This window comes from Cinclus cinclus, chromosome 26 (genome assembly GCF_963662255.1).
Source record: "Cinclus cinclus chromosome 26, bCinCin1.1, whole genome shotgun sequence".
Taxonomy (NCBI): Eukaryota; Metazoa; Chordata; class Aves; order Passeriformes; family Cinclidae; genus Cinclus; species Cinclus cinclus.
In genome coordinates, this window is record NC_085071.1 from 6,695,746 (window position 1) to 6,709,798 (window position 14,053).

The window sequence follows — 14,053 nt, forward strand, 5'->3', positions numbered from 1 at the left end:
TGCTGGGACCCACCTGTCCTGGGGAGCAGCAGCTGCTGTGAGGCAGCAGGACTGGGCCTGGCCCCCTCTGCCAAATGGCTGCTCCGAGCTCTTCTCCATCCCAGGTAATGGCACAGTGAAACTAAATCTGGAAAGAAAAACCTCTCCCTTTTTCCCAGCCAGGGCAGGTTCTGTAAGGTGAGAGGCAGCTCCCTCCCTGTGAGGAGCTCTTAGGCTGTTTTCTGGGAGGGGTCTCTCCTCCTCAGCAGCAGGGAAGCACTGGGAACCAGCCCACATTCCTGCAGGCTCCTGGAGTTGTCCGCGTACACCCTCTGGGGAAAGGTGCTGATGATCTCATATGAGTCCGAGTTTCCACCCCTAGGAAAGAACAGCACAGTCTTCTCCTACTCATGGGATCCCCCAAGGTTTTGCTTTGACTGAACCAGCTGTGGTTTTGCAAGCCCAAATTGCAGCCAGTCAGGCACGGAGCAGCCTGTCCAGCTGCACAGCTGCAGTGGGGAGGAAGGAGGCTCGAGCATCCCACCAGCACTGAGCTCATCCTGGGCTCACACTGAGGCCAGGGCCATGGCCTGCAGCAGGAGTGGGAAGAGGGGGAGAGCAAAGGGGGCCCTCAGCCATCTGGAACTGTCCCCAACAGCCTGAGGGGGCCCTTGTACAGCATTTAATGTGTTGGGACACAGAGCTGGCTAAGCCAAGCAAAGGCTACAGCTCAGCTTCCAGCACCTTGGGAAGGGTGGCACAAGTTGGGTGAGTGCTGGAAGGAGGCAAAGGCAGTGATGGGTCTGGATGTGATGGCAGTTTTAGGAAGACAGAAGTTGATTTCTGTGGCTGTATGGCAAAGGTGGGTATGAAATGCTCTGAGCTTCTCAGGATCCTGGCACTGCTTCCTGGAGCGTGTCAGGTGGGCACAGGGCTGGGGCTGTGACACAGCTCAGGCTGAGGTTTCAAGCTCCAAGACCTCAAGAACCCTTTTCTGGGGTTCTGCAGAATCAGGCAAGGAGGAGAGGGAGTCCTGGGCTACCTGATGTGGGCGAGGTGCTGGCGTAGGTCCCCGACGGTGTCTGAGAGCAGCATCCTCACCTCGAACGTCTGCTCCCCGCTCTCGGATCTGATGCGCAGGGTGCAGAAATCAGGGCCAGGAGCTCCAGCCTCCTCAGCAGGCTTCACCCTGAGGATCAGAGAACCAAACCAGGGGAGAGGAGTTCTGTGTTTGGGAATGTCCTTGGGGTGAGGCCCCAAACCAACCCACTGCCCAAACTGCTGCTGTGCTTTCCTAGCCTGAAGGTTCCTTCAAGAGGGTTATGGACCTTTTTTAGCTTTTTCATTTTAAACCAGGGCTGTCTGCTAAGTACTTCGCCCTACTTCTTTGATTAAAAATAATCTGCTTGGGTTTTTTTCATTAGCTATTTGGGTCTTGGCTTGCCAGAAGACTGAGTGGAAAAGTGCTGTTAGTGAGACCTGGGCATCAATTTCCTGCAGGGGTTCTCCCATCTAATATGACTGCAAAGAGCTCTTTCAGTGGTTTCAAACTCTTAGGCCTTGGTTTGCTGTCGGGAAAACTTTCACATAAAGAAGTGACATTTTGAACAACAGAAGCTTTTTGTTAGGGATGTAAAATATGGCATATTTGTCATGAAAAATTCAGTGGTTTTCCCAAAGGACTGAACTTAGCATTTTGTCTGTGTCTAAGATCTAAAAGGGGAAAGTCCATTTACTTCCTCAGCTGAGCTCCCTGAACTAAACCTGCAGTGATGAAACAGGAGGAAGAGGAGATCCTGGCAGGGCAGGGGATGGGGGAGCTGTACCTGCACCTTTCCAGGGCAGCCAGCCCAGGTGTTTCCAGCAGGATTTCTTTGCCGTTCTGCTGCCCACCAGAGCCCTGCAACCAAAGCAGGTGAGTGTCAGGGAGAGCAGCCAGTGCTGGCACAGCCACAAGGCAAGTGCCACTGCTCTGGTGCAGCCTCTCTGGGAGGTTACACAGAGCTGAGAGAGGCCCAAGGAGGGGGTGCAGGGAGCTGAGTCCAGAGAATGGCCCCTGGTCTCTTCCTGGGGGTGTCTAGCAAGTCCCCTCATACCTGTGGTGCTGCTCCAGCCACACCTCGGGCACTGCCCACTCTCCCTCTGTGCTCTGGGGGCTTAGAGAGCTCATTGGGAACCTGCTCCGAGGAAGATCTGGGACCTACCAGAGCACAGGGGAGATACATCCACATGTGACCTTTGTGGCAAACATTTTGGCCCCAGAAGAAGCTGATTTGGTGAAAGGAGAGAGCAGCAGCCGACAGGGAGAGCTCTCGGCACCCCAGTGAGGCTGAGAGCAGCTCTCAGGTTCCTCCCTTGAAGTTGTCCCACTTCCTGCCCCACTAAATATTTGATTGTCAACATCCACAGTGAGAACAGTGCAGCCTGTTCAGTGCACAGCTGGGATGCACAGCAGGCAGGGAGCTCTGCTGGGATAAACGGGGACTATCACCATTTTTACAGACTTGGACATTTTTCACCTTGTGAGGGTGTATTTGTAGGTGTCCATTCCTTTTTGCTTGACTTTTTTTTTTTTTAATTTCTCTTTTGCTGCTTAGATAAAGGGGATATTTAACTTTAACCTTGGAGTGACTGAGCACAGTTGTGTGTAACCAGAAAGCTTTTCTCATGAGTGATTCATGTGGTGATTTGTTTAGTGATGCACTCACAGACCTAGTGATTTCTGTTTCTCTGACTGGCTTTGACTTCCCAACCCTGTCAGATATTGCTTACACAGACTGTGAGTGTCTAGAAACAAAATGAGGAATCTGTGGGCTTTGGTGTCCCATATTCTGTTGTAAAAGTCTGAAGAGAAACTGTCCCATATTTAGTACAGTTAAGGTTGATTTAGCTTAATGATATCTACATTTTTGGAATGAGCTTGTAGGAGAAAGGAGCATTGTTTGCAAGCAGCTGTCCCCCCAGGCCTGCAGGGTTACCTCAGCAACCTTTGATGTAGTGAAGGTGGAAGGATCTTGGCCTTTCAGAAAGGCACTGGGCAGATGTGATTTTGGAAACCTGCTGAATTTCTATTCCTTGATTACTTGTCATGTCTCATTCTTAAGCAGGATGAATGCTGAGAGGATCCCGTGTGTGCTGCTGGCTCCCAGCTCCTGAGGCAGCACCAGGCCCTGACCCAGAAGTGTTCCTTCCCTTGCTGAGACCCTGACATTCCCCTCCTACCACCTGTACTGCCCTGCTAAGATTTAAGAATCCTCCTCTTCAAGAATGAGCTGCATTTTTGAGGCAGGTTTAAGATTTTACCTGGGATCTTGGAGGTTTCCTGCACTTGGTTGGATTCTGAAGTACCCACCACGTGGCCAAGGCCAGGAAAACTCCCTGGAGGGTCTGGCTTCTGAAACACCACATCCCTCCTGTCAGTGACCTGTAAGCAAATCTGGCTGTTGCACAAGCTCCTCTTGCTGCACCAGAGCCCAACAAACCACATTAATGACAACCAGCAGTTGTAAACCCCAAATGAAACCAATGATGCACAGGTTATAGGGAACCAGAGCCTCCAGAGCTTTCACAATCCCCCTTCCATGTGACTTCTCTCTAACCTCCACACTCCCAGCTCTCCCCGCCTGAGCAGGTCCTGCTCATGCAGTTGTGCCCTGGTTTGTCCATGGCAGAGGGAAAGTCCAGCCTCTGGCTGTGCCTGCTGACATTTCAGGAACGCTCCAGGACCTAGATTTGAGTCCTCTGAGGCTCTCTGCCTGCAAAAGTGGTTTTGGCTCTTTGCCATTTCTGAGAAATCAAAAACTGGGCCCTAAGAGAACCTCAGGTGGCCAAATCCATTTAAACTGTGGCAAAATAAACTCTCACGACATCCTCTTTAAAAGGTACTTGTTCCATCTCACGTTAAAAGCTTTTCCAGGGGAGCTATTGGAGAACTTTCTTCCCTCCTTTTCGTGACACAGCTCTTAATTTCCTGCTTGTGCTGCTTCTCTTACAGAGCCTGCTGTGCTCATAGAAGCCCTGTTCTAAGGCAGGTTCACTGAGGCACAGAAACCCTTAAACCTTGATGCTGAAACACTGCCTGTAACGGCTGCTGCAGGTGCCCTCCTTGTCCCCAGCCACACCTGCACAGCACCACAAACCTCAACCTCCCCTTGCTCTGGGGACCAGCCAGCAGATTGATGAAAGAAAACCTAAGCTGTCTTGGGAAGCAGGAAAGCGATTTCACAGCCAAAATCTGTGTGTGGCACTTGCCTGCAAGGGGACACCTTCGGGGTAGCGTTGCTGCAGCTCAGAGGGGAAATATCCATCCATGATGTCCTGCAGGCATTGCTGAAACAACAGGAGAGCTCCTGGTCACACCTCAGAATTTCTGTTGAGCTCAGCACTGATCTTTCCGCTGGGCTGCTTCTGTTTGTGGTGTTGTGGCCGTGCAGAAAGATCTGCATCAAAGACACAGAACCTCCACCCCTAAAAATTACTGTACAAGGCTTTAAAGGCACGCTGGGGATGCAGGTGTGCAGCTGGGCTCCTTTGCAGGACTGAGATGAGCTCAGAAGCCCCATGCCCTTTCCCTGGCAGGGTGGCTCTGATTCCTCTCCAGCCCTGTCCATACCTGTGTGGCTGGGTGCTGGTAGGGCTGGAAGGCTCCGTGTCCCACGATGATCCCATTTTGGTACAGGGTGAGAGGGAGGGGCTCTGGCCACCTCAGCCGAGCCCCCCGGGGCGTGTGCTCGATCTGAGAAATGCCCTCTCCGACCAGCGAGTTCAAATCCTTAATGTTCTCCAAGATTAAATCAAAATCGATCTGGGCTTTGCAAACAACAAAAGAGGGATCAGAGTTATGGGGGAAGGGGTGGTGGCTGCACAGGTTTCTCTGTATGAATTCGAGGTGTGTTTGAACCCTGACATTTCTGTGCTTTGCCCTTCGGATGTTTGCAGAACCTTTTGCAGTGCCAGGTTCACATCCTTGCTAAACCACAAGGCAGAGGATGCAGGGCTGGGGCCGCAGGCTCAGAGCTCCAGAGCAGCTCCTGGAGCCCACACTGGGATCCTGGGCTTGCTGATCCTCTCAGGAGCCCTGTGCTGTCCCTGTGCAATGCAGGATGAGGAACTGCACGAGTTGGATTAACCAGATTGGATCAATGGATCATGGCACAGGTGCTGAGGAGGTGCCAGTGTAAACAGCAGGGCAGGGACTCTGCCAGGATGTTTGTCTGGGTGTTTGAGGGTAACAGGGTGAAGCAGTAAAAGGGTTGTGATGGGACAGAGGAATTACGTGAAAAGAGAAAATGAGAGAAAAGGTCTAAATTAAGTTAAAGTTCTTAGTTGTTCTGCTTTTTTATGAGTTGCTGAAGGATGATGTGGAAATACCCTTGAAAAGAGACAGTGAGCTGAAACCAAAAACTGTTTCTGTTGATCTCACTCTGTCTCTCCCCTCCTGCATCTAAGGGAAGGCTTAGTCTAATATTTGCATGGTGGTTCGGAAGAAACATTGGCTCTACAATCCAAATAATTTTCTTTTTTTTCCTCTGTTACCACTTCCTAAGGACACTGCCAAAGCTGCTTGGACCCCAGACAGCAGAGTTAGGTCTCAATTAAACCCTCACGTGGTGGCTGGGAGGAAAAGCAAACAATACTCCCTGATGGAGCCAGGATCTGTGGGTAAGTTACTACAGCTCCTGTGTACACAAAGCACCTGATTCTGTTTCCACCCACTTTATGTCAATGTCATTAGAGCAGTCAAGCCTCAAATGTGCAAGGCTTGTGAATTCTGCAGGAAACAGCTTTGTGAAATCTCCTCCTGAAGGGCTGAGCCACCAGGTTTTCTGTTCTTCCTCCAGAAGGGTGTACAAAATACAGGAACATAAAATTAAACCTTCTGCTGAGCTCCTGTTAGATTGTTCCATATCTGTGTCCCCTAAGAGGGATTGATGTGAACATCTTGGCACAGGATCCCAAATTCTGAAGACCCAAATCTTGAGGTTTTGGTGTTTATCTACTCTCCCTTCTCTGAGCATGCAGTGGGAGCTGGGGTAGCAGCTTCAGCCACGAGTGCTGGTGCTTTACCTGGCCTGCAGAGGTTCCCTGCTGCCAGCTCCTCCTCATCCTGGAGTGATTCTGTATCTTCCAGCTGGTGCCTTGTCTCTCCGACCCAAATCAGACCATAGTCATTCAGGAACCGCTGGAGGAGAAAAGTCAGGTCAGCTTTGCTGACCAGAGCTGCAGAAAACTGGAAATGGGAGCCTGAAAGTGGTCAGCTGTGGCTGTGAGAGGCAGAGAGGTAGAAAAGGTTTGTCTGGGGCAGTGATAACAGCTCTGTCAGCAGCAGGGAAAAAGGAGGAAAGATTTGTAGTGGCAGAGAACCTCCCAAGACTGCAGGAGCTGAGCTTTTCTACAGCTCTGGAGATCAGAATGAAGCTTGCAGGAGGCCCAGGAGTTGGTGTGTTTAAAACTTTCTCCTGCCTCGCTGCTTACATCTAACCTGCTCCTTCTTTTCAGAGGTGAAGGGTTGTGGTGGTCAAAGGGGCAGCTTGAAAAAGGCCCAAGTGGGGCTGCAAAGATCTCAAACCAGAGGAGCAGCTGGCTCAGGGCAAGCAGAGCAGCCTCACCTCCATCTCCCCGACCTGGCTCTGCAGCTGAAGGCACCTCATTTCCAGTTCTTCTGTGGTGGATGAGTCAGAAGCATCTGTAAAAGAAAACCTGATGTTCTTATGTAGATCCTCAAAGAGCTGTGGATCATCTATGTCACACAGGGCAAAGTCCCAGCAGCACCTGTCTGTGCTCAGGGAACTCACACCCGTAGGACACAGGGGCTGAATGTCACAATTTACCCTGCAGTGGTTTGACAACAATGCTGACAGACTAAAAAATAGCTGTGAACAGCCCTGGGCAAGTTTTGTGCTCTGGGAGTTGATGTGAGTGGTGCTGTTGGCAACCATACAGTGGAAATTGCTTGGCTCCCTCAGCCTTAAGGAGCCCAAAATGAGCAGGTGTCCACTGAAGCTGGATCCTGAAATCTTGGCTGGGTGGCAGCATGAAGAGGTACACACCACGTGTCTGTGGTTTGACAGACACATCTGTGTTTTGTGCTCAGGAAATGGAGAACTCACCACAGCTCTGCACAATGTACAGTTCAGCATTGCAGGAAATGTGTGTGGGCTCCAGCTGGGGCTGGGAAGCTGCTGGATTTAGGGAGCTGAATAAGGGGGGGAAGGACCTCAGTGACTCACTGAAAGCTGGGTTCAATTTAGAGCTAGGCTGGACCTGGAATCCCGTGGGAGTCTCCAAGTGGGTTTTTGGTTTCTCTCAGCTTTCCTGCCTGTTTGAACTCTGCAGTATTTACTGCTCTTTGGTTTTCTGACCATCCTTGGATGTCTGTGATTGGCTTCACACTCAAGGAAACTTAAAAACCCACAAAAAATGGGTCAGGAAATGATGCTTGCACCACACCAGAGTAACAGATACAACAGAGGCTCCTGTGTTTTGAAGCCAAGGACAGCTCAGAGAGGTCCCCAGGCCTGCTCTGTAGCTCTCCCACAGCTGCCAAAGAGAGAGCAATTTTTACCTTCTCCTTCTTCAAGAGTCTTTATCCTCTCCTCCAGTTCAGCAATCCTCCTGTCCTTCAGGGGCAGAACAAACAATGACCTGGGTCAGGTCCTGGCCCTCAGCACCTCCAGGCACAGTTTGCACAATTAGTCAGGGCTGGTGCAGGTCCTCTCACCCCACCCAGGGACAGGCTAAAGGGTGAGAAGGGCTGAATCACCTCACAAACACCTTAATTAGACTCAAATGAGGGATGGGATAAGTAGAGAACTCCAGGAATAGGTGACCCATCTGCACGAGATGCTCCAGCTCAGATCTGCAGGGAGGGGCTGATCCAGAAAGAAAACCAGCATCTGTGCAGCCACTCCTTAAAAAAAAAAAAAAAAACAAACCCCAAACAAACAAAAAAGGTGTTTATTCTAAGCTTTTAAAGGGTATTTATTCTAAACATTTAAAGGGTATTTATTCTGTTCAGTGAGGCAGAGGCTCTGCTGTGTGAACAGCTGCTGTTTCAGAAAACAAAAGGGGGAATGCACCACCACAGGGGGAAAAAACCAATAATTCTGAAGCCAGAGAGCTGCTGATCTTAGTGCCGAGGGTCACTGCTGCTAGAAGTCCCAGCAGGGACTGTCCCCTCTGCCACCCCAAGGCCTGATCCCACTGCTCTGTTGCTTTGTAATGGGCTCGTTTGGGTAATTAACAGCAGGCCACAGATGAATTTCTGAGCCCACAAAAAGAATGAGAGGTGGAACTCCTGTGGCAGGGGACAGAGCAGGCTCAGCAAGAGGCTGACTTTTACCTTCAGCTGGATTTCTTGTGCTTGTTTCTCTATTTTTTGTTCCAACAGAGAGATTTTTTCTGCCAGAGAGGACACGAACTCCACGTCAGCATGAGCTGCACCTGGAAGCACAAATACATGTGAGCAGGGTTGGGGTGCACAGGGAACCCCACACCAGAAATCCTGGTCTGCCACAGCAGGGAGGACTTTTTGGGTAGGAATCCCTTGGTCCCTGGTGTCACCAACTCGTTGTGTGTGCAAAAAGAGGGCACAGATCTGGCCTGGGGTGTCACCAAAAAACTGATGGCCCAGAACCCCCAAATCACTAAGGGGCTTTACCCTCCATGTTCTTTTCCAGCGTTGTCCCCTGGAGCAGGAGTGGAGGCTGCCCTGCAGGTTTTCCTTGTCCTAGGAGACAGCTTGACATGTCCTGAAAAAGGAAGAGAACAGGTCAGTGTTTGAACACAGCTTCTCCAAAAGCATGTAAAGAAATATCGAGGTTGTACTGAGTGAAAGAGAGGGCAGGTGGTCCATCAGTGCCATCAGTATTCCCAAATATCTGGGCGTGTGTGGGCTCTCCTCGGGAGTCAAGGACCATGGGAAGGAGCAATGCCAGCAGCTGGAAGAGTGAGCACAAAGTGCAGCTTGCAGAAAGAGACCACAACACTTGCACAGAGAGGCAGAAACCAGTGAAATAGAGTTATTTTACTGAAAAAAGGCACAGTTCTCTGCTATTAACAGAAGCAGCAAACTGCACTGGGAGCAAAATGGGAGTTTTTGCTCTGAAATTGAGTAGGGGGGATGTGATGTTAAATGGAACTGTAAAAATGTTGGTCTGATTGAGGATGTGGAAATGTCCTGTTACTTGTCTGCTTTTGGACACTTGTAGGGAAGAGAGACTACATTTATTGTGCAGAGGGTGAGAACAGCCTTACCTGTGAGCAAGAATAACAGGGGATAACATATGAAATAAATTACAGCTTCCTTAACTTTGGGGGTGTTTGGTGGATTAATTTTCTAAATAGAATTGAAAAGCTGTAAAAAAAAAAATCCCAAACTGTACATTTTTGTGATCCTCTTGTCACCCCAGTCCATGTACCCTCGTTTTCTGTGAAAAATGGGCAGTTTGAGGGACTGGGGAGGGGGGCAAAAAGTGGATCCAAATAATGGGGATAACAAGGGGGTGATGGGGGGGAAGGGCCTTGGAGGTCCTGACAGGGCTGGGCGTACCCGGGGTGTGGTGGGGAGACCCTCGTGGGGAGATACTGGAATTTGGGGGGAATACCCGAATTTGGGGGGGTCCCCGCCCTCCCCAGGCCCTCACTCACCCCCCCGCCGCCATCTTGTTTAGCGGCGGTTGCCACGGCGACGCGGGGACCGCTGCGATTGGTCGGAGGCTGATCACGTGTGGGAGACGGCAGCCTCTGGGAACTACGATTCCCAGAATGCACCGCGCGCGTTCTCCCGGGATACCGGGACCGGACCGAGAGTGGGTCCCGTTTCCCTCCTCAGCCCCCTCTCCGGGCACACACACACACCTGAGGCACCTCACGCCGTGCAGCTCCTCCCGATGCCTCACCTGCTTCTCACCTGGGCACCGCCGATGCCCTGAACTCCATCCCAGGAGCCTTTCCTGGCTGTCCTCCACCCTACGTGCTGCCTCCGTGCTGCTCTCCAGTGAGCTCGGCCTCCCCAGCTGGAGGTGAACGGGACAGGTCAATTATACCTCCAATTTTACCTGCTTTGATGGAGGTTCACAGAACCACGGAATGGTTTGGGCTCGAGGAACCTCAAAGCTCATCTCATTCCCACCCCCTGCCAGGGGCAGGGACACCTTCCACTATCCCAGGTTGATCCAAACCCTGGCCAACCTCGCCTTGGACACTTCTAGTGATGTTGGCGTTGCTCAAGGGACTTTTGTCTCAACGTGCCTAAAGAGCAAAAGTGAGCTAAATTTGGTGAAGCTTTTCTGCAGAAGCGCCCTCGGCTGTGAGCAGAAGCTGGCAGGGAACTCACCACAACGTGTACGGACCCAGACAGCAGGTGTGTGCTCTCAGCACGTTCCAGTGGCTTTATTCATTTCAAACCATCTTAACATCACCAGATCCCTTTTGTTTCCTGCTGCTGCAGGGTGAGGGAGCTCAGAGATCTGTTGTGAGGAGACGGATTTGGGGGGAGTTAAAGGAAGCAGTTCCTTTATTTAGGATCTGTAACTGAAATCCCAAGGACACCCTGGCTCCAGCTCCACCTGGAGGGAAGGAGGTTTGTTCCTCCCAGCCTTGGCTTCAATCTGCAAACCCTCAGTGATCCAGGGAGGGTTTCAGTCACTCTTTGTCCTCGGTGGGTGTGAGGACAGAGAGACCCCAGGGAAAAGCAGAACCTGAGGGGTTTCAGCCTTTCCTTTAACTTTTTCTTCGGGCATGCACAGTTGCTTCTTTTTACATACTTGCAAAAAAACCCCGCTGTAGTCCTTTTTATCTGTTTCTCCACTGGTTGCAGCCATGTTCATCACCCCGTGTTCATCCCTTTACATCCTTTTATCTTATTTACCACTTAGTCTTCCAGCTCTGTTCAGCAGCCCCAGGGGAACTGAACATTTCTGTATTCTGTTACTTATCCCTGTCAAGCCATGGAACAGGGAGCAGGAGCTGCTCTCATGCCAGGGGAAGTAAAGAAACAGCTCCAGGGTCTGGAGATCCCCATGCCACAACTGGCATCTTTTTTCTCACAGCACAGGCAGCAGATGTGACTTCCCCAAACCTCTCTGGGTGCCGGAGGCTTTTGGGGAAGGAAGGTGTGATTGGTGCAGCGGTGCCACCGCCGAGCTTAAAGGCTCAGAGCAGAGGGGGAAGTGTCACAGCCCCCGCAGAGCCCCGGCCATGCCACCCCTGCAGCGTGCCAGCCTGCTCCTGCTGCTCGCCCTGCTCGCCCTGTGTCTGGTAAGGACAGGCTGGGGGTCCAGCCAGCTGTGCCCAGATGTGGGGAGGGTTCAGGCAGGGAGGAGTTTCTGCTTTTGGCTGAAAATCTCTGGTTTCGGTTTTCTCTTGGGCTTTACCCGCTGCAATTTTACCGAGAGCTTTGTGCTGTGCTCTGGAAGGTCCAAACGCTTCCATGTGGTGCTTTTGGAAAGCTTTTCCTTAACTTTGAGAGTAGTTCTCACGTCTGTAGCGCTCACCCGGAGCTCTCCAGCCCATCTTCCAGCCTCTCCTTTTCCCCCTGGCCCAGCCTGCAGTGGGGATGCTGAGCGTGGGTGGCTGGAAGGGCTGGGTGGACACACAGCTGTGGTATCCTCTCACCTCTCCCCACTTGATGTTATTTCCCCTCCTGCTGGGGGGCCCCATCGGGGCTTAGTCCTGGGTGGGTAAGGACGAACTCACCAGCACTTTTTGGGAGTATGATACGCTTTGGGGCAGCTTTTTAAATTCTTTTTTTCCCCAGCAATATGTTGGTAACGGGGCCAGATCTGTCTGTGCTTATTTCGTGGAAGTTCCACGCTGCTGCTGGCTCCACAGGGTGCATTTACTTTTTGGGATTTCCTTTCTGTAAACCAGGCGTAGGGGCAGAACAGAGTTTTGGGCTCCATTCCTGGTCCTTTCCCATCTCCGGAGGGACTCTGAGGAGGGGTGTGGGACAATGTGTTTCACAGTGGGAAACGGCAGCACTTTTCCAGCAGCCAGAGCAGTGTTAGAGAAAGAAGCTGCCCTGAAATGGCCACAGGCTGGTCGTGCTGCGTTTCACACGTCCTCCCTATTAGCAGCAGCAGCCCAGGGTCGGGGTCCCTCCTCCCCCTGCCCCTCGGTTCCAGCACGGGCGTTTCCCACACCCCACCTTGTTCTGCTGCAGGGCTGTGACCCGGTACCTTTTCACCACTTCCTCACCGAAACGGAGGAGCAGAGACCACTCCCCGCCTTCCACTTCCCCCCTAATTTCTAAAAACCCCGTGGTTAGAAGCAGCGTAGAGAATCCAGGGAGAGCTCAATTCCCTCCCTGCGCTGGGATAAGCCCAAAGCCAAGAGCCGAGTGGGAAGGGGAAGCTGCCAGGGGACAGGAGGCTGTTTGTCCTGCCTGGACTGGGGCACTGGCGGCTCCTTTTGCCCTCAGGACCATCCTGTGAGTGCTCTCAGGGATTTCACCATCCTGCTGCTGTTGGAGGTGTCGTCTGAAGCTCTTTTCCATCCCCAGTGCCTCGGCCACGCTAAGGATGATCTTCCCAAAGTTCCTGTCCCGACCAACGCCACGAGCGAGACCAGCAGCAGCCTGAGCCCGTCCTGTGCCAGCTCCCCGCTCCTCTCGCTCGCCCTGGGGCTGCTGGCAGGGTTCCTGCTGTGCCTGCTCTGAGCCACAGGGGTCCCTGCAGCCCCCCGCCCCTGGACCCCCCGAGATGACCGTCCCCACCGTGGCAACCCTCGCACGGCACCGCTCCCGTTCCTGTCGCCCCCCGCTCTCCTCGTCCTCTCGGTTTTGGGGAGCAAAGCAATAAACGCGTTGGTCCCGACACCTCGGGCTCGTCTCCGCCTTCTCCCGCTCCGGTACCGGGGCTCACGGGGGCGTAGTACCGGGCTCTTACCCGGGGCTTCAACCCTCGGGGGTGGAGGGACCGGGTGGGGCCGGGCCCGAGCCGGGGAGCAGGGCTGGGACCTCCGAGTGTTCCCCCAGTGTCCCCCCAGTATCCTCCAGTATCCATCAATGTCCCTCCAGTGTCCCCCCAGTATCCTCCAGTATCCATCAATGTCCCTCCAGTGTCCCCCCAGTATCCTCCAGTATCCATCAATATCCCTCCAGTGTCCCCGAATGTCCCCGTGCCCTCCGCGGGCTCGTCCGGGACCCCCGCGCTCAGCGCCAGCCAATCCCGCGCCGCCAGCTCCCACCCTCAGCCAATCACAGCCTAGCGGAGTTCATATAAATCGTGATAAAACCGTGCCCACTTCCGGTCAGGCTCGGCCGCGGTCCCGTGCGGAGCTGCCGCGTGCTGGCGGCTCTGCAATATTGGGGGGGGGGGGGAGGGCAAGTTTCACTTTCTTCAGCCTCCCTTCCTGCCCGGCTGATGTTAACCTCTAATGTTAACCTCTGATGTTAACCCTCGTGTGACTGCCTGTCCTCCTGCCCGAACGGCTGCTGGGGCAGTAGGAGACACGTAAAAGACGCGTTTGTTGGTGGCTGTTGCTGAAGTCGTGCAGTCCCCAGCCGGCCGGAGACGCCCGATGTCACCTGGAGCTCCCCAGGCTGTCACCGCTGCCCCCGGCCAGGGTGATGAGTGGTCGCTGTCCCCATGCAGTGACCAGACCAGGCTCTTGCTGGCAGCCGTGTCCTTTCCCCAGCAGCGCTCGGTGTCTCCATTTCTCACCCTGTGTCCCCCTGGCTCTAAGTCACATCCCCGGGGAGCTCTTGTTCTCGACCTAGGTGGGTGAAACCTCTGTCCTGGGCACTCGGAAGATGGATGAGCCATGATGCTGCATCAGGGACAGGGAACACTGCTGGCTCTGAGCTCAGGGACCCCCCCCCCCCCATAGCTGCAGTTTGGGGTCCCCCTGAGCTGGAGGCGTCCCACAGCCCCTGGTGCTCCCAGGGCACGGCTTGGGCAGTGTCTCCCACCTCAAACTCCGTGGCCACGGAGCTGCCTGTGCCCCTGGGCACTAGAGGGCACCGGGATCCCATCCTGGCACCGGGATCAGGCTTGGGGCTGGCAGGGGGCGAGGTGCTGGGTACTGCCAGGCTAGGGGCAGGACAAGGACAAGGACACCAACCACCTGGGCA

The 14,053-nt window shown here is 53.3% G+C and overlaps 1 protein-coding gene across 1 annotated transcript; it reads right to left on the reverse strand.

Moving 5' to 3' along the window:
- Nucleotides 1–209: 209 nt before the first annotated feature.
- UBXN11 (UBX domain protein 11) lies at nt 210–8,726 on the reverse strand. The gene is made up of 12 exons (XM_062509102.1): nt 8,639–8,726; nt 8,321–8,421; nt 7,544–7,598; nt 6,588–6,664; nt 6,039–6,160; nt 4,592–4,802; nt 4,231–4,308; nt 3,283–3,403; nt 2,076–2,179; nt 1,806–1,879; nt 1,022–1,168; nt 210–357 (listed from the first exon to the last, which is right to left on the reverse strand). The coding sequence occupies exons 1-12, from the start codon at nt 8,724–8,726 to the stop codon at nt 210–212; spliced, it is 1,326 nt and encodes a 441-aa protein (XP_062365086.1).
- Nucleotides 8,727–14,053: the final 5,327 nt, after the last annotated feature.